This window comes from Drosophila mojavensis, unplaced genomic scaffold, assembly GCF_018153725.1.
Source record: "Drosophila mojavensis isolate 15081-1352.22 unplaced genomic scaffold, ASM1815372v1 contig_81, whole genome shotgun sequence".
Classification (NCBI taxonomy): Eukaryota; Metazoa; Arthropoda; class Insecta; order Diptera; family Drosophilidae; genus Drosophila; species Drosophila mojavensis.
This window is the reverse complement of record NW_025318907.1, coordinates 3,304,058-3,325,230: the sequence shown is the minus strand read 5'-3', so window position 1 is coordinate 3,325,230 and position 21,173 is coordinate 3,304,058. Positions and strand designations below refer to the sequence as shown.

Here is a 21,173-nt window from a genome sequence, read left to right as displayed (position 1 = left end):
AGCCTGGGCAGCCTGGGAAGGTGTTGCTCAGCTCCATTCGAGTCAGATTTTCACTCGTTTTCTTTTTGGCTTTTTTTCTGTTTGCTGTGTTTGTTGATTTTTCATTTGCTGACTGCTTCGTTAAACTTGTCATGAGCTGATTTAAGCCACCTTTGTTAGCAGCTGCTGCCCCTGCAGCGAGTGTGAAATGGAGCTCCATTTCGTTCGCCTCTGTGACAAGTTCAACGAAATTCTTGACTTCTGCAGTTGATTATATAAATTACAGATGGGTTTATATATGTCTGTATAGCAAATAGTTCAGGAAATTCTCTTTATTCTCGTTCTGAATGCAATAGAGTATATTGATTTTTAGCTATGTTTATCTAATAGTTACTCTATCTATCTACATTGGAGAGAGATTTTTAGGGACATCAACTCAGGAATTAGTCCAAATGAGTGCTAAGCTAAATTAAGTATACGCCCGTTTTGACCGTAATATATTTATGATTTAAATTAGATCAATTAGAATTAGACTCTTCCATACTTTAAGAGCTAGAACTGTATAATAATATATACAGCTAAATCAGAAAGAAATTTTCTTACAGCTGGAATTAGTAATTTACATATGATTGATTCTCTTTAATATATATATAATACATATATTATGTATATATTCAGAAAAAAAAAAACGTTTGCAGATGGAATTATCAGCTTACCTGTGATAGATCTCCTCTTCAGTCAAATCGATAAAATATATATTTAATTGTTATTAATAACTTAACTTGTATAAAACTAGATATGTAAAAAGTAATATTAGTATTATCAGTTTGTGTGGAGCTTATGAAATTTTTAGATGATTTGCATTTGGGTAATTCATTAAACTAAAGTACCAATTTTTAATTCAATACAATAAAATAAATTCCCTAATATTTATCAGTTTGTTGATTTTATTTTGTGTACTTTATATAATTAATCTAAGTGATTTGTAATGCATCAATTTGCCTCAAGATTTTTTTTTTAATATTTATTAATTTTCTATAATTAAACGATTATGTTTTTATATATTATGTTTTTATATATATATTATGTTTTTATATATATATTATGTTTTTATATATATATTTATGTTTTTATATATATATTAATGGAGCGATGCCCCAACTTATAGATTGCAATCCTGAGTTTGTTTAACTCATATGCTAACCATTTATTATTTAATCTTAATATTTAATTTTGTAAAATTTTTTTTTTTTTTCGATGCTTCAACTTGAAGATTGCAATTCAGAGTTGATTTAAAATGCTGTTTATATGAAATGAAACTAATCTTAAATAATTTCACATTTATCACATTAAACTAATTTTATTTTTCTAAAAATTTAATATCTTATTGATTCCTAATAATTTATATATTTTTAATTTTGTTATTAATTTTAATTATATTATTTTAATATTACAATTTTTATAATTATATATATAAATAATTATTTATTTTTATTGGAATTTCACATTTGTCACATCAAATTCATTTCACTTCAATTTTTGTAAGTTCTTCACTTAGATTTTTTTCCTCTTGCCACATATCGATTTGTGTGCAACTTGATTACTCGTTTCTAATTTGTTCTGCCATTCAACGGCTGTCGCTTTGGCTTGGCTGGGGCTCGGCTGTCGAAAGTGTCAGCGGCATTTGGCTCAGTGTGCAAACAGCGATGGACTTGTGTTTGATTTCATTCGAGCCATGTTGACACTTTTGGCCAGGCAGCAAAGTTTAAATCAAACTTAAATGAGCTTCGGCTTCGGCAAGTTTGATCGATTTTCGGGGCAGCTCAGAAAACGAAGAGAAGAAGAAGAGTAGAGAAAACCAAATAAGATTTGCCAATGATTTGCATGGTGTCAACTGTGGCTGCGACTTCTACTCGAGCCGCCATTTTGTTAAGCTTTAATGAGCCAACGACCTGTGTCCGTCGCACAATTAACCGTTAACCGTTAGCAGTTAACCGTTAACCGTTAACCATTATGTGGGGAGCAACATTTTCGCTTAATTGCGAATCGGAGTCGCTTTCATCGCCGGCATTTCGCGCTGAAACTCTTCACATTTCCCATTCCGCGTTCCACGTTCCCCATTGACCATTCTCCAATCCCCCGATTCCTCCATCCCCCATCCGCCATGCCTGATTCCATGTTCCACGTTTCTCATTTCTGTATGCAGCTGCCACGGGGCCGTGGGCCAAATGCTTTGTACTTCAGTTGCACCACACTGAGCGAAATAATTGAGTGCGTCGGGCAATTAAATGTTAATTAAATTAATTTTTTTAATTTTTTTCCTTAATTTATAATATAGCCAAATTTATTATAAGTATATAAGAATATAATATGTTCATTATTTAGAAAAATAAGTTTTAAAAAATTATTTATTTATATAAATATTTAAATGGCTAACACACTCAATTATATCTAGACTTTGAGGGCTTTTAAAAAAAATTTGTTTTACGAGCATTTGCTTTGATTGTTTGCAGTGTTTGCTGAGCTGGCAGCAGCAGCAACTGCAACAGCATCAGCTTTGCCATCAGCATTTAAATTTGCATCTGCATGGCCTCCGAAATGAGTTCGTCATGAACAAATCAATTTTAGGCGCGCATTGAACCGCTTCTTCTTCTCGCAAAGACCGTTAAATGTGGCAAAAATGCAAATTTCCTGCTTATGGCAACGAGCATTCACATCTGTTGCACAGTTCCAGAGAGACAGAGAGAGTGAGAGAGATAGAGATAGAGATAGTAACGTCGTCTGACCTTTGGCCCTTTGGCGCTGCTGCTCCTGCTGCATGTCGATGAATGAAAACATTTGTTGCTTTTCTCCGCTGTTGTTGTTTTTGCTGTTGTTGCCGTTGCCCTGCGGCAGGTCGAAGCAGGTGGAAAGATCATCACCATCGCCGTTTGCAATTGTTGGCGTTAATAGTTTTGTTGTTGTTGCATATTTTGCATGCTGATGATTAAATTGCGATAAATTTTGAAGCAAATTGCAATTCGTGTACAACAAATTGCAAAGGCGTCAGCATCTGGCCATCAGATACGTCGGCACTGATAGCCCCATCGACGTGGGCGTGCCAGAGGCTGGGTGAAAGCATTTCCTCACAGACCCAATGCCCGCTCGTCTCTGTCATTGGGCAAGGCAAGCCCCTATCAGCGATATATCAAATATATATAGCCAATAAGGCGAGGGGAATGGAGAGAGGCGCAGGGCACAAGGGCAGTGCATGCGATGGAAATTGAATGGTTTAAATGGTCATTTCAATGGCTGCAATTTAACAAGCCATAATTAGTTGATTGTTGTATTTACTAAATAAACAAGCAACAACAACAACAATAACATACGACAAGTTTGTTATAAACGCCAACTGACAATTGACATTTGCATAGGCCGCGCTGTCGACGTCGTTGCGACGTCGGTTAAATTGAAAGGACTCCTCGCTGCCTGTTAATACATAAATAAACAGGCGTTACAAACTGCTCACACACATACACAGATGGGGAGAGACACACACACGCAAACAGCCATCACACACATGTCCATGTCACATGAAATCGGTTGGGCTCTCCCTCTGCCGCTGCCTTTGCTTCGGCCTCTGCCACGGCGCTGCGCTGTCAGCGCTTTCGCTTTGCCTTGTCGGCCATATTGTATTTGCCTCTCTTTGCGCGCGCTCTCTCACTCGCTCGCGCTCTCTCACTCAACTGTGGAGACACCGTTACGATTGCTGCTGCTGCTGCTGCTGCTGCTGCTGTTGCCTCTGTTCCGTGCTATTTATTAACCTTTTATTTAATGCTATTTGCTTAGATGTTTCGCTCGCACGTCGTCCCAACAAATGCTAAAGGCAACTGATGACAGGCCATCGCCTTGCAATTACCCTTACCCACGGCTTGAGGTTGTGGTGCGCTTTTTTGTTCGAGTTGGATTCGGCTGGGCTGGGGCCGGAGCTGTGCCTGGGTTGAGTTGGACGAACTTGTATGTGTGTATGTAATTAGGTGATTGTCTGTCTGGTTCAAATGTCGCGTTTGTTTGCTTGCCTTACGTTTCTTTTGTTGCCCCTGCGCCACCTATGTAAATGTATGTATGTATGTATATGTGTATGTGTGTGTATAACAGTTGGCAAATGGAAATGGAGCGCTTGGCTGATCGTTAAGGCGGAGCGCCAATTGCAACTAATGACAGATGATTGCGGCTGTTGATTGAATGTAAACTGAATGGAATCGCAGAATGAATGCATTTTCGCATTTCGTATTTCGTATTTCGCATTTTAATTTCCCTTCATTTGTGGCCTGCCTTCATTTAAGCACTATAATTACCATCGACCGTTGAACAGCTTTTCAGGTTCACTCGCACCAATATGATTGTTGACAATGATCCGAGTGCGTAATTTGCTACGCAAATAATTTCATAAGAGATTTCGCTTTGTTAACTTTTTTTTTTTTCATTGTATGAATAAATATGATATTTGCCGGAGCTAACAAGTTAGCACACTGCTTATTGGATTACCATGTACGACTCTTATTAGACCGTGCTGTATGCTGATTGGATTGATACCCCTTGGAAAAAACTTGTACTTGTATATTGTGACCCCATAACTGTAATATTAAACAAATGGAGATTATAGAGCGAAAGGTTTGGATTGGTGATTGGAAAATATTAATTGGATATATAGATTTAAATGCACATTTACTTATTAATTAAAAATAAAGCCAAATCCAACTTTTTATACATATATTTATTTATTTTTTTTTTTAATTCCAGTTTATTTCTTCAAAATATCCAATTATTGATAAAAATTTAATTTTGATTAATCTTAATCTAATTTAAATTAATTCAATTAACTGAAATACAAAGTCTTAGTAAAATAAATGGCGTTAAGCTTGAATCTCATCTAATCTTAAATCAGTTATATACAGAGTTATTTCTAGATTAATGTTGTTCAATAGATCAATAAAGTTTAGAGTGAAAAAAATGCTACTAATTTACTCTCCAATATAATAAATTGCCCAAAGCAGAAAAGATATTTGTTAAGATTAATCTAAAATGAATTAGAAATTGAAAGGTATTGTTGATTTAGCTTTAAGCTCGAGCTACTGTTAAATCAAAACGAGAACGATTAGAAAAAACGCTATCTATTATTAATGTAGAAGTATTAAAAAATTAATTTGTGGATTTAAAATTGTATTGCTCATGGCAGAAATTTCCAAAATTAATGTTACATTATATATAATTTAATATACAATAAAATATATAAGCATAAAACTTAATCATATATTATTATTCATGATTGCATAATTTCCAATTAAATGACTTCCTTTTCAGTCCAATTCACTCACTCTTTAAACAAACAATTACCTAATTCCCTCCATTTTTGTTCATCTAAAATTTATAAACAAAACCGCCCATTAAAAGTGAACTCGAAAATTACAAATTCCAATTCCATTTGGGTTTGTTTATAATTGCTTGTAACACACTCCAATTAGATAGCAGATACGCCTGCCCATCTAATTGGAAGCCATTTGTATGGCAAGTGGAAAATCGTTTAGCTGTCAATTACATTTTCACATGGGTTTTTATTGATTTTGCCTTTGGGCTGAATTCGTGTTGGTCGAATTGGAGGGCAATCAACGGCTGTTCATTATCATGTGTTAATTCCAATTAGAGCGGCCATGTTTGTGCGTGCGAGTGTGTGCGTGTGTATTTGTTATTCAAATAGCAATATATGTATAAGCATATTTGGTTGTTTGCCTGTCAATGGCCAAGGCAAACATAAATTGAGACAAATGCCCCATGACAAGAAATCAAAGCAAAGCAAAGCGAAGCAACGGGGTAAGGGGAGTGCTCCAATAAGATTGCGCAATGCCGACACAAATTATTAATTTGCGCAACAGTTGCAGCCATTTTGTGCTCTGACTTATGACACAGTCATGTCCATTGTTTGCTAAACGGCATTAGACAAACAACAACGTAAACAATCGCGACAATCGCAACAATAAATGCTACGATTCGATTAAAAGATCAGCCGAAACGAGAAGACTGGCAGCAGCAGCAGCAGCAGCAGAAAAAAAATGCAATTCCAATAAGATTGACAATGAGCGGCTGCCTAACGAGCCAGCTGCAGTGAGTGCGAGCGAGAGGGCAGACATGCAGGCAGGCAGCCAGGCAGCCAGGCAGCCAGGCAGAAGTCTGGCTTGTTGTTGCTCTTCTCTTCTCTTATGTTGCTCGTTTGTAAGCAACATACATTTTTGCGCGTCAGCGCCGACAGCGGCTCTCTCTCTCCCGCTCTCTTTCTCTTGCTGTGTCTTTCGCACTGTTGGCTTCGCAGCCTCAGCAGACTCCGAGTCGGTGACTGCGCTGCGCTGCGCTTTGTTTAAATAAAAGCCTCTTTAAGTTTATCTATCGGGGCGCATCTAAATTGTGTGGGGAGCCCGTCGCGTCTGTGCGATTATGCTATTTGTTGCTGCGACTGCGCATTCGACAGTCGGCAGCGACTGCCGCGATTCTCTTGTAATGTTTTGCCGGTGCGCTTTTAGTTGATTTTTTTTTTTTGCTTTCTTGCTTTTGCTTTGGGTCTTTAGGTTGCCGTTGTTGTTGCTGTTGTTGTTGTTGTTGTTGTTGTTACTTATTGCTTGCGTTGTACGCTTCATGTTTTGATTGTATTTATTTTAGTTTGAGTAACTTTACTTTTTGCTGCTGCCGATGCTGCCGCCACTGCCGCCACTGCCGCTGCTGCTGCCGTCCATTTCTGATGAAGATTTTCTGCGCGATTAACTGGCAAAGATCGCCTTACGCGCGCGCTCTACGCGGCCTCTTTTATGTGAAAAGCGTTTCGTGCGCAAGTTTAATCATGTCTCTTTTCATGGAACGTCGGAACGAGCTGGAACGAGCTGGAGCGGGGCAACGCTGCTACGGGGAGAGAGCGCCTAATGGGGAACGGTTGAATTTCGCATTGTGCAGACATTTGAGCAATTGCGTTTAATGTTATTCATAATTCGTGTCTAGGGTTTCTCAACTGTTTGTTTGTTTTGGTTTTATTTTATTCGCTTTTTCTTCATCTTTCTTTTAATCGCCGTATAATTGTTGCTTGCCGTTGCTCTCGCACTCTCTCTCTCTCTTTCGCTCTGACTGAAATTAAGCTTGATTAATTTGTTGGTTGCGTTATCGACGCGTCGGCATCTGGGGCCCCAGACCGGGGGCCGCGACCTGCGTTCGACTGTGAGCGACTCGGATCGGGGCAACAAAGTTATTAAACTGGATTGGGTGTGCAATTGGGGCGTGGCAGTCGGCCCGGCCAGATAATAAACCGTGGACAGCTTTCGATGGACGGCGGCAAAGCAACTTCGGCGATAAAGTAAATAAGAAAAGAAAAAAAATTGAGAAAGAGGAAAAAACAACACTGGAATTTCTATTTTATGGCCAACGGATGTTGTCTAAAGAGCTAAGAGCAACATTTTAATGGCCCATTTTGAAAGATGAATGCAGATAAGATAAATTTAGCTTATTAATTAGTTGTGTATGTCTATGAGTGTGTGTATGTGTAAGAAAATAATCAAAGTAATTCTAAAGGCTTTTCAACAGTACATTTCAACATAACCTCAATAAAGGCGAAGAGAGTCATTGACTGTAAGTATGTGTGTGTATATGTACATATGTATGAATTGTACTAGAGCCCAATTAGACAAGCTCACATACACATATATGCATGCATGAGTATTTTTGTATAACTATCATCAACGGTCGATGTGTGAAGCAAAAAAGGCATCAAAAACAATTATGAAATCACAGCAGATGTTGGAAACAAAATTGTGGTGGTGATTTATAAAGCGCAGGGCTAAAAACAGCTACAGCTACAGCTACAGCTACAACAACAGCAACAACAATGACATCAAAAAGCGCAACATTTTTGTTGTCTTTTATTAAAAGAGAAGAAAAACGAAGAAGCGAATGGAGGCAAAGCATGTGGCATGTGTTACACATACACAAAAGCAAACACACAGACGCACAGGCATTTGTAGATGTGTGCAAAAAGAGGATGGAGTATGCCACTAAAAGGACTGCAGATGCGCAGCCACAAGCAAGAAACTTATGTACGTTGGAGATTTACGACTTAAATGCTGCAGCGCATAATCAAAAAGACAAGCGGAGATGAAGCTGGTATCGAAGCATCCGCAGGAATAGGACCAACAGCAGCTGTAGGAGCAGCGACAGCGGCAGCAGGAGCTGGAAAAAGCAGCGACGCTGGCAGTGCACTTAATTAACAAATATACAAACACTTAACATAACCTCAACTGACAGGCGGTCGGTCGGGCCAGGCAGAGCGTTGACTGAGCGAGACAACGCTAGTGTAACATTTACCCCACACCCTCGTGCACACACACACATGCTAAGGCAGTCGGCAGCTTGCGCAGCTCGCCGTTCATTGGATGTTCGAATTGTGCGAGAGAGCGGTGGAAAAGAGAGCGCACGAGAGCAGTATCTGCGCTCAGTGTGTGTGTGTGTGAGTATATGTTTTGTTCTTATTGCCGTTCCGGTTTTGGGCCTGTGGCCTGACTGGCGACTGCTCGCTCTTGCTCATTTTTGCCGTCTCGTTTAGTTGCAAGTTCGCGGGAGCTTCAGTTGGTTCAGCTGACTGGCAGAGCGCACGTAACGGAAACCGGGCGAGAGTTTTTATTGTTTTTTCGAACGTTAAATAGTACTATGTTGAATATTGAATGCCAGACGTGCGTGAGCGCCATCTAGCGGCGAGACGACCTAACGAAACGAAAGTGCTTGTGTGTTTGTGTGCCCGTGTGTGCATATTACACCGACTGTGTGCGAGTGTGTGTGTGCGTGTGAACTAATTGTGAATTGTAAATAGCGCAACATCAAAATGCCGACGGCTTTGCAGCCCCTGGGCTAGGCGCACGTCTGACGCATTGAACTGCCATCGAACACTGGCTACACTTATGTCCACGCTGGCCAGCAGCCGCCATCCGACGCTGAATCTGACACTGAAACGCAGCAACGAGAATCAGCATCAGCATCAGGATCAAGAAGCTGTGCCTGCTGCAATGCATCCCGATTGCCTGCCCCTGCCACTGCCCCTAGGTGCAGCTGGTGGCCACGGCAGCAGTCCGCAGCTGCAGAAACCGGACGATGGGGACGAGGACGAAGGCTCAGCCTGCGATGAGCATATGGTGAATATTTTGGATGACCAGGAGGAGCCCAATGAGGATGACGATGAGGAGCTGGATGATGCGGCCAGCTGCTGCAGCGAGAATAGCGTCCTCAGCGTGGGCCAGGAGCAATCCCAGGTGGCAGCGGCCCAGGCCAGGCAGCGCCTGCTCATGAGCCAGCTCTATCGCCCGTCGGCCTTCAGCAGCGTGGCCAACAATGTGAATCCTCATGCGCCAGCCGCCGAGGATGCTGCCCATCCCATGCCTGCGCCGGCCAGCTTTCAGGAGGAGTTTCTGCGCAAGTCGCAGCTCTATGCGGAGGAGCTAATGAAGCAGCAGATGCAGCTGATGGCTGCGGCTAGGGTGAACGCGCTCACAGCTGCTGTGATGCCGCTGGGCGGCCTGCGTGGACCCAAGGTCACACAGCAGCTGCAAATGGCCATGGCGGCCATGAGGCCCACGGTCGGACAGGATGCACTGGCTCAATTGACGGCTACGGCGTTGGGCATAGCGCCCGCAACGCATCCACATCAGCTGCTCATGCAACAGCAGCTGCAGCAACAGCAGCAGCAGCAGCAACAGCAGGCGCAGCAGCAGCAGCATCCAAATCCTTATCAGCCATTGCAGAGCAATCACAACTACAACAACAACAATAACAACAACAATAATTTGAATGATAATGAACGCGCCTTGAAGTTCAGCATCGACAACATACTCAAAGCGGACTTTGGCTCACGTCTGCAGCAGCGTCTGGCCGCAACGGGCGCCGGCGCTGGCATCGGCGCTGGAACTGGCACCGGAGCAGCGCTGAAGACGCCGCGCAAAAGCCAGAAGCCATTGAATCTGGTGCAGCTGCAGACGCAAACGCAGCCCAGCCTGAGCTTCTCCAGCACCTTGGCCAACATCTGCAGCAATAGCAACGACTCCAACAGCACCGCCACCAGCAGCAGCACCGCCAACAATCCGGCAGCCGTTGACCTGGTCAAGTCGCCCAGTGCCACATCGCCGGCGCCAGCGTCAGCATCAGCAGCGGCCGCAGCAGCCACTGGCAAGGCAGCAGCCGATGATAGCGGAACAACTGCGACGGCCACATCCACCAGCTCCACGCCCATTGTGTGGCCCGCTTGGGTCTACTGCACGCGCTACAGCGATCGCCCCAGCTCAGGTGAGTGTCCTTGCAGGGAGGAAGGAATAATATTAAATGAATATATATGGAGATTGGTGTTTTGGATATGGATGCATACTCCAAGAACTATGCTAACTAAATGTTCTTTGTATAAATTTGATTACGTTTGTTCATAAAGGCTTAAATCTGGAACCAATCCCAGAAAGGAAAGATCTGCTGTCAGATTGAGACAGATTCTTATAATTAGTTTTACATCAATAGGTCAATAGATCGTAGGTCACTTATCTATAATTGCTTCAAGTATTCTATTCTATAAAATACAGAATATTTATAAAATATATATAATAATGATAGAATTGATAATCGATAGATATAAATATATAATGTAAATATTTGTATTATAGAGCTGAAAGCTATAAACAATTTAAATATGAGCAAATCTTTTGATAGTTAATTAGGAGTCATTTTCTGTATTTTTGTAAATTTTAAGTAAACACTTTAAATTTTATATGATATGATTTCTGTTTTCAATTTTCATATCAATATAACCGTTAACTTTTGTTGTATTCAGCTGGATTATCTGCAACACTAAAATGAAATTGAAAAAAAAAATATATATATATATTTATAATATTTATAACCAGCTAATATATGAAATATGTATATAGTTATGTACATGTGTATTAGAAAATCTATAAAATTTGAGAATACTTAATTTCTATGCAGGAATATTCTTTAATATTTTAGATAATCAATTATCATCATACTGTGAAGAGTTCAATTAAAAAGTAACTGATTTTTCCATTCAAAATTGTGCTGAAAGTAATATAAACCTAGTTTTTAGAGTGAAAGGAATATTTAAAATATATATATATTTTTTAAAGTTATTACTATAATAAACACTCAATTAAAATCGATTAAATAATAAGCTGTTAGAGTCTAAAAAAATTATTCATTGATGCTGCTCAACTTCGAACTAACCTCATATTCAAAAGAAGGAATATTTCGATTAGAAAAATATAGTCCCTTTCCTCAAACACACACACTGAGGACAGGCAGTCAGACAGATAGATGGACAGGGTGTTGAGTGGTTGAGTGGCTCATAAACAGTTGAGCAAACAATGTGGCAACCACAGAGTACGCCGCACCGTATCCAGACAGCGGCGTCAATCTGCAGCTCATTAGGTTGCAACCACCAAAAAAAAAAATGAAAGAGGAAGGAAAGGGGCAACTGCCATGGCACGCTCACTCCAGCATGGCACACTGCCACCACCACCACCACCAGCACTACCGCACCGCACCCTCGCCTCATACCCAAGCTACCAAGTTCACATTCGACTTCCTTTAGCCACTCATGAAGTGTTTGCTCGAGTGGTTTTTATGTCCTTATGGCTTATGTAACATAACTTAAGCTCATTATGCGCGTGCCTCTCTCTCTCTCTCACACTCTCTCTCTCTCTCGCTTTGACACACCCCCTCCTCTGCCCATAATCATGGCACTCATGAATTTAGTTTATGCCACCGCAGGGAATTTTCGGTAATCGTTTGCCTAATAATTTTATGTGGCCAACTAGTGCCTGAGGCACTCGGAACTGAATATTTCCTTTGGCTTTGGGGTTGTTTGCGAGGGTCGTTTCATGTTTAACTTGTCATTTTGTTAGCTTTTCCCATTATCCACGCACAGCTCTCAAGTGGGCGTCACAATAATCAAATAGACTCGGTTTGCTTCTTTCCTTCCTCTTCTTCTTCATTTTTGATACTCTGATATTAATTAATTTTTATTATTATTTATGTTCGCGTTTTAGTGGATAAATAATGCGTAATGAGTAATGAATGATGTGCGTTAGGTAAGCCAGGTAATGAGGCAATGAATCTCTTGATTAGAGTGTAACTAAATTAAAACACATTTAGTTGGCATTATTTTATATTATTATTTATATAAAGGAAGAAAGAGAGATGAAGAGATGTAAGATATATATATTTATATATTTAGTATTATTAAGTAATTTATCATCTTTTTGTCTCTCTGTCTCTCTTCTTCTCCCTATCTCTCTCGCTGTCTCTCCCTCTCTCTGTCTTTCTCCCTCTCACTATCTCTCTCGCTGTCTCTGCCTCTCTCTCTCTCTCTCTCCTTCTGTCTCTCTCTCTCTCCCTCTTTCCTCTTTCAATAATATATGTATATTATACTGGAATGCTGACTTCCTACGCATATGAAAGATATGTAAATATATTGAAATTGTTTTATATACATACATACAATACGTGGATGCTCTTATACATAATACAAAAATTAAAAATGCATTTGATTTAAACTATACGTTATATATTTTTATGTTTCCTAAAATACTTTAGTCTCTTAACACTCTTAGTTTCTTAACAACTTGATTCATTTGGCTATCTGATCTATTTGTCTGTTCGTCTGTCAGTATGTCTATCTAGATGTGCTTGTCTTCTTCCTTAAATTGTAGTATACTGTATCATATACATGTATCATCATCGTATCATATACAATAGATATTATTGTTGTTATTAATACTTATGGGTCAACACAAACTCTCACTTGCCCTATAGTTCATAGCTCTTAAAAGATAAACACACAGAATTTCATTCTTCTATAGCTGCTTGCTTATAATGCTGGATATAGAACATATATCATATTGTTCAACATATAGTTACTTACGTACATGTATATATGATGTAGATAATGTTCCACAGTTAAAAGTAATTCATATATTAATTAAATTTGCTAATTAACTAATTTAAATTGTGTATATCTTGAATGATTACGATTAGTTAGGATGGGGAATGAATACTTTAACCTCGATTCAAAATCCAATTGATATAAGGCTAGGTTACAAATTTAGCTGACATGCCTGCTGCTTCCATTTCATTCTTAGTTCTATATCAAGAAATAAGCAGATCTTTAAGTAACTGTATTGCTCGCTTCCAAATTGGCGCAGATTCTAGCATATGTGCTAGTCCATCACTTTCGATTAACGAACTTCAACTGTTTCATTCTTGCTGAGCTTGTTAAGCATAGTAAACTTTCAAGATTAGACTGATTAATGTGAGCTTTACATTTGACTTCCCGCTCAACTGAGTTCCAACTACCCATCTGCCTGCCCAGCCCCCTATATATGGCTGCTCACTACGCTACCCTTTTCCCCGATTGCTGCTCCCTCGCTTATCGCGCATTCAAAGCTAAAAGTTGAGTGCATAAATTGCTTTTGTTTGGGTTTGTCGCGTTCGCTAATTAACCAGAAAATGAAACGTTTTTTTCCAACCATTTTGTTGTTGTCTCTTTCAGTTTTTTTTTTTTAAGGTGTGTTTTGTTGTAAAAATGTATTATGCATTTTATTACAGTGCTTGTTGTTGTTGCTTGTTTGGATTTTTTAAATTTAGCGTGACTAAAACGAGATCTCGATCGCATTGCGGCTCCATAATTTGAATGAATGTTGTAGGCGATGAAGTTGAAGCCGGAGCTAAGAGTTGGAGCTGGATGGAGCTGGGGCTGCAACTGGAGCGGGAGCAGCGAGATTTCAGTTAACAGAAAATAAAACATGAAAAGAGAGAAGGGGAAAAATATTTAAATGCAACTCGAAATATTGAAATAAAAGTCATAAATTTAGAGCTTTTGAAAAATTGCCTTGACTACGACAAGAAAGATTATTAAATTTTATTAAAAGGTGTTAATTTGACAAATTAATGCGGCACATGTGTATGTGTGTGTGTGCAAGTGGGTGTGCTTATGCGGAATTAGCCGTCGACTGCGCTCATAAAACAGTTATTTATTACAAAGCATTTGAATATTATTAAACGAAACTTTAATAATTACGAGACGGCAATCGAATTTATTGCATGTTTCTAGCTTGCTTAAAATATACTTGAAATAAAATACTAAAAATAGCAAAACATTTTTATTGGCTAAATTAGCATTGAAGTTGCAGTTGCGTCCGATATAGACGCTTAGCCGATATTGATTTATTGTTGCTGCTTGTATACCTTATACTACTTGAATATGCAAAAAAGGGGTATAATGTGCTTGTGTTTGCTTATGTAAGATGCAGAAGCAGATGATGTAGACTCTTTAAACTTTAATGTAATCAAATTTCCTTTCCCTTCTTGGGGCTTCTTTTGAGCCTAAATTTGTTTAAATTCATAACTCTTATTTGCAGTCCCTGCTTTAAAGTATATTCTTGATCAGGACGATGGGTTGACTCCATCTACACTTACTTGATGCTTCGACTCTCAAATCGTCTATTCTTAGTACGTTTATTAGTCTATTCATTTACTTTTAGTCTTTTATAGGACGCACGGCTGGACAATCCATCTATCTATTTATTCGTCTATCTACCCATTTGTCTGTCCGTCCAACGATCTAAACGTCTATCGGTCCGTTCATATGACCATTCGTCTGTTGGTGTGCTCGTTTGCCCTACCGTCTTTCTGTCTGCTTGTTTGTGTGTTCATCCATCTGAACGTTTGTCTCTCCGTCCGTCCGTCCGTCTGTCTGTCTGTCTGTCCGGCTGTCTGTTCATCCGGCTGTCCGTTCGTCTATCCTTTCGTCTGTCTGTCCATCCGCCCGTCCATCTGACTGTATGACCGTCTGTCTGTCAGCTCGTCTGTATGTCCGTCCGTCTGTTCTCTCGAACGAATGCTCACCCGTTTGACTTCCGTACGTACTCATCTCTCTATCTGCCCGCTTATCCTATTTCATATTCTTATTCTATTCATCCGCTCTGTCCGTCCGTCCATCCGTCCATTTGTCGTTTAGTCTATCGTTTTTTCTGTCCGTCTATTTCTTATTTCATAATTTTAGTCTTGCTATATACTTAGCTATAGGAAAAAAGCGTCGCATGAATAAAATACTAGCTCTCTGCCAACTTCAGCATGTCTCCCAATGAGTCACTCCCCCTCTACGCGCTTCTTCATTGGCTTTTTAAATGGTTTTTTGTGGACAATTCTTGATGTGTTACAGGGTTTAACATTTCCTAGTTTGGAGTGCGCTGGGAACTTCATTTCATTTTTTCATTGCATTTGCTGGCAGATGTTAGTTTTATGTATTTATAATTATATAGCTCAATGCCTACGTATCGAACCACAAATTGCAGTTGCTGCCAGTGACATATATAGAAACGCAATATTCCATTTCATTGGTTAACTAAAAAATGATCGACGACAAAATGAATGCGACTGGCTTTTGTTGGCCAGCTATCAGAAATATGTTGTTGTCTATAAAAATGTAATGGGCTTATAAATATGCGTTGTCAACACGCTTAAGCTGTTGGCTGCCGCAGCTGCCACACTGTTGCCACTTGCAGCTGAGCCAAGTCGAGCTGCAGTTTCAGTCTCTGCTCGAATCGCGGCAATTTGTGCATTTGTCCGGCACTTGGCGCTCATTTAACAGTAGCCAAACAGCCGCAGCCGTAGCCGGATCGCCACTGAACCATTAAGTAATTTTCAATCTGCCCCAGAACGGGGCACGGCCAACAACAGCAGAACAACAAACATGCGGCTGCTGTGGCTGTGGCTTTAGCTGTGGCTGTGGCTGCCACAACAATGACAACATAAACAAACGAATTTCAATTACCCATCAGCCTTAGCTGCAATTACCTTCAGCTCTCTCCCTCTCCCTCTCCCTCTTTCGCTCTCTGTACTCTCTACACGCCTCAAGAATTTTCCGCGCAACGCAGCTGAAAGTTTTGCGCCTTTTGCCTTTCTGTGCGCATTTTCTCAATGGAAAATTTGCTTAGCAAATTGGCCCCCAAACGATTTGCTGGCACATCAAACAGCAGCTGAGCACGATGAAGACGATGCGTCGTTGGGGAAGAATTCCCATTTGGCAACTCCCCATTAAAACGCTTCGCTTATCGCAATTTTACAATAGTTTAACGAAAATACTTCAAAACGTTTGTAATTTCCCATCGCAAATAGCTCGAAATACCCTGTAAAAGAGGGCATGGCTGGGGTAGAGGGGGCGGGGGGCGTTGCGCGTCAATTGGACGCCGGCTAATAGCACTTCGATTGCCTTCACGGAATCAATAAGTGGCGCCCGACAATCGATGTGCAAAATCTATTTGTTAGCCCATTTGCAACAACTACATGCAACATTTGGTGGCAAGTGCAAATGTGTGCCTCGACGGCACTGTGAGCCAATTAGTTGGCTCCGTCCATGTGCTTGGACTCCCTCTGTTGCAGTTGCTGGGCAGACGACATGATGTTGTAGGTGTGTGCGACTAGCAGATACCCTGGAAAGGTGCAGTGCACATTAGAGATTGAGTTGCGATTGGGGAGGGGGGAAGCAAGGGACTTTGGGTACGTGAGGTAGATTAGGGGGTGTTTAAAGTAAAATGAAATGAAATGAAATTGAAACAGAAATCTCAAGCGTTCCTCTTGATGAGTCTTAAGAACAGAGGAACAGAAGAAATAGCGCTTTCATATATACAGGGCTGTCCATATTCGATTTACCTAGCTGGCAGCCTTATATCTTGATATGGCTTATTAACATGCCGCGTGAGAAGCTTCAGTCCAAGCAAATTAGTGTACGCCACAGGAAATTGTTGAAACTTACATTTTTATAAAAAAAAAAAAAAAAAACAAGTAGTAAAAACTCAACGTGTGTATAATGTGAGAACAATATTAAACTTAAACGTTTGTACGAAATATTTTTGACTGGCGATGCTTTATGTAATTTAAAGGGGCAAAAGCGACCAAGGCAATCGAATGAGAATATGGCTATCGTGTCGTCTAGTATTGAGGTGTTTCCAAAGACATCCATTGCCCAGCATTGCTCGAACCACATTACAACAAATTATTCGGGTTGACTTGCATTTATTACCGTATAAAATTGCCTGCGGACAAGCCTCGCCGATTAGAATGGGCCCAAAGCGTTATTCGGTCAGTCGAATATGGACAGCTCTGTAGTTATTCCATTATTTCTCCCTCTCCACATATCCCGCTCTTCCTTCTCTTTGTTTCAATGTCCCTTCGAATTTTGCAAAAACGTCTTTGCGCAAATATAATATATATGCTAACATATTTCTGTATCATAAGTCACAGTCAACTATTATTATGCCATTATTACTATTACTATTATCATGCTAATAAAACTATCCAAGTTCCCTTGTCATTTGCATTTGCAAATTTCAGCAATTCGTAGCTCAATATTTACGACTAATTAGTAATTCAGGCAAATTCAACGTTGACATCAATTAAATGACTTCATAAATTTCTCTAAATTGTGTCAAAATTTCGCAATTGATTTCAACCTGGCCAAGTTCTTGTGAAACAATTTACTAAGCTCCTGCTCGAAGCCAACAGAATTTGAAGTCAATTTGCGCTGGGGAGGCAGCCACAGGGCGGTAAGAACAGCATTTAGTTTGAGGAGGTTTATGACCCAAATGCATACATCAAATATGAATACGAAGCTGTCACGTCATATGATAATCATGATATAGCCATAGAGGCAGAACTCGTCGGGGCTCTAGAAGTCGAGCAACTTCCTTCGGCGGCAGCGCCACAGCGCCTGCCGTAGAAGGCAAATTAAGCCATTGGAGCAGGCAACTTGCGAGTCTAACAATTTGCTGTTATTGCTGTTGCTGTTGCTGTTGTTGTTGTTGTTATTGTTGCTTCTGTTGCTGTTGTTGTTGTTGTTATTAAATGAAAATGTTGCGCATTTCCTGACGCACGCTAAAAGCCTTCAACACTCAAACACCTAAAGGGCAGACGGCCTGGCAATAACAACGACTAGCGCATGCTCTAACTGGTGGAGGCTTTGCATGTGGGCGTGGCCATGTTAACTCAGCGATTTATGAAGTGACAAAAATTAATTTTTTAACTGTTTAGCTATCGCAGCAGCCGAAGCAGCCGATGCGGCAGCAGTTACTGCAACAACTGTAACTGGCAGCGCCTTTTAAGGCACAACAACAACAACAACTGCAACTGCAACTGCAACGACAACAACAACAACTCTGGCAATAAAACTGTCCGAGTTGGGCCGCACTCCAAATCGAGACCATATCAGCCAGCAAAAATGTCGTTTAAACTGTGCTGTTGACCGCATTTGGTTAATGCGATCTGCAATTGTTGTTGTTGTTGTTGTTGTTGCTGCTGCTATTGCTGCTGTTATTGCATTTGCTGCACAGCTCTGACCCGCAATTGCTGCAGCAAAACATTATTAACTCACGCCGTATAGCTCTTTCCGTCTACCTCTCTCTCTCTCTCTCCTTCCCTCTCTGTCTTTTTATACCCAGCAGTCACTGGGCACAGTGGGCGTTTAGCTCTAATTGTTATTGGAAATGTTAAGCGGTTTATGTGGTTACATTTTTTATTAGGATTACATTATTTATTGAATTGTGAAGTTATTAAATTAAATATATTTTTTTTATAATTAAAATATAAAATTAAATACATATCTAATCAAATTGCGGTTAATAGTATTTTTATTAAAAATTTATTTCTTGTTTGTTTCTTTTTATTTTAATCAAAGTTAGCAAATAATATAGATTAACTGTTGTAATATACAACTTAAATAATATGTATATAAATATTTATTTAATGTTAAATTAAATTTTTAAATTATTTATTAAAGCTTTAATAGTTTTAATAGATTTTCAATGCATTATAATTTTCAACAAAAAAGTTTTTAAGCAGCTCCATTTATCGGTAGCTTAATCATTTTTCAACATCAACAATTTTATTGTTACGTAATGCATTGCTATGTTTCAACAGCTGAATGAAAAAAATTTTCAAATTTTATTGATAGCTCAATATATATAAATTGCATTGAAGTATATATTACTGTGTGATTATTATATATTACTAAATTGATACATAATATATATATTAATAATATTATATGTATATGATATATGTATATATATAATTCTATATAAGTTTAAGGTCGTGTACTCGTATGTATAATCAACAAATTAGCGAAGCTTAACACGCAATTTGTGAGCATTTTATCTGTATATAACTCTATGAAGAGTCTCCCGGTTTTATCATCAGCAGATTTTGTAATTCACTGCTGGTTCGACTTCACTTTGCTACTCTTGCCGAGCTGTGACTAATTCAGAATTGTATGATAGCAGCTTCTGCAAAGAGAGCAAAAGTGAGTGAGGCCAGCGTACAGTTTATCTGTGTTTGTTCAGTGGCACTCAGCTCTACACTGAGAGAAAATTGCTCTTCAATTACTAAACAGAGTCGTGTAGGACTGTGTTTTATTATTAATTTTATTTATTTATTTTTGTATTTATTTATTTGGTGCGCTGTTTGCCTGTAAATTGTAAGAATTTTTATTATATATTCTAATTTTTGTTTTATTCAATTTATTAATTTTTAAGACATGTAATTACCTTCTTCTTTACCATCTTCAATAAAAACAAGGGATTGAGCAGCTTGAATCTTAAAATATATGTATATATGTATATAATTTAAATAATGTAAAGTTTGTTAAGAACTTTGCTGCTTATAGATAAATATTGATGCTCTAGCCAGGTTTATTTCAGTCAAATCTCATATATTGCCAAATTAACTAACGTCAAATATGAAAAAAACAGTTTCTTGAGTAGTAAATATAGTAAGGAATCTATTTTTGTACTGTCGTAATCATATCACAATCAATTGCTTAATTCTTGAATTGTTTTTATATACACAAACATATGCATATCATATTCGAGACTCTCTAAAAAATGTTTCTAAAAACAGGCAAAACTTTAAAAATTTTATAAATTATTTTACGCACATAGAAATTGCCCCCAAAGGGAGCTCAAATTAAACTCGCTGCGATTTACAGGGTATCACCTAGTGAATGCCCCATATTTACATAAGCATCGCATGCCAATCAGCTATTATGGAGCATCTTATCGCTCGCAACGCTAGATTAATAATGGGCGTTGCTGTTCGGCTCCGGGCTCGGGGCTATCCACCTTATCATTTGCACAATTTCACACTCATGGCCCCAAAATGTGTGTGTGGGGGCCAACGACATGCCGAAATTCCATAGTTGATTTCGTTACTTTATGCGTATACGTAACGTGTTCGCGGCTAAGGCTGGGCGCAGAGAGGCAGCGAGGCAGGGATCGTGTACCTTGGGGACCACCCAGACGGGGCACCAGAAAGCCAAAAAGCCAAAAGCCGAACTCGACGCAAAAGACAAGTTTCCGCATTTGGATTCAGATGAATTCAGATGAATCGCATTGCTGGCATATAAAAATCATTTTTATAACTTTATTTGTGTTAATTTGGAAACGCGCCGCGCTGCGATCGAAATCGAGAGACAGACGGACGGACAGACGGACGGACGGGCAGACAGGCCGCAAAGACACACCACCAAAAAGCTCGAAATGTTTTACGGCTTGCCGTCGATATTTACAGCTGTCAAAATATTTTCTACAAGCAAATGACTTCATTCATCAGCTGCCCAAAGTGGGCAGGGCAGGTATTTCATATTCTCTTATTATTATTCGTGTTCATTTCGTGTGCGATCAATCTTTGGGCCAGTCCGTTCAGTCACTCCGTCAGTCAGTCCGTCAGTCCGTCAGTCAGTCAGTTGGCTGGCTGGCATAAACATGCATTAAAAGCCAACAAGCAGACAAATAAACAAATAATCAAAATAAGCCTCATTATGACTACAGACAGCAGGCGAATGCAGCAACAACAACAACAACAACAACAGCAGCAACAACAATAAGTCGGGCAAGAATTTATTGAAAACTAATTAAACCTGACGGCAGCCACAATTCATTTGTTTGTGGCCTTTTAATCGTTTATTTATTACTCAGCCTGCGCTTGGATATGTATCTGTATCTGTATCTGCAGCTGAGTATCTGTATCTGAGCTGCTTGTATATATAACTTTGTAGTCATATATATATATAAAACTGTATAAAT

General features: G+C 39.5%; 1 protein-coding gene across 1 annotated transcript in view; it reads left to right on the top strand.

The window, feature by feature from the left end:
* Positions 1-8,577: 8,577 nt before the first annotated feature.
* The window catches only part of LOC6580612 (homeobox protein invected), a 48,227-nt gene continuing 35,631 nt past the window's right edge, over positions 8,578-21,173 (top strand). The window contains exon 1 of the mRNA XM_015164322.3: positions 8,578-10,320. Within this exon, the coding sequence (XP_015019808.3) occupies positions 8,946-10,320 (1,375 nt within the window). The 5' untranslated portion in view covers positions 8,578-8,945. The remainder of the gene's footprint in view (positions 10,321-21,173) is intronic.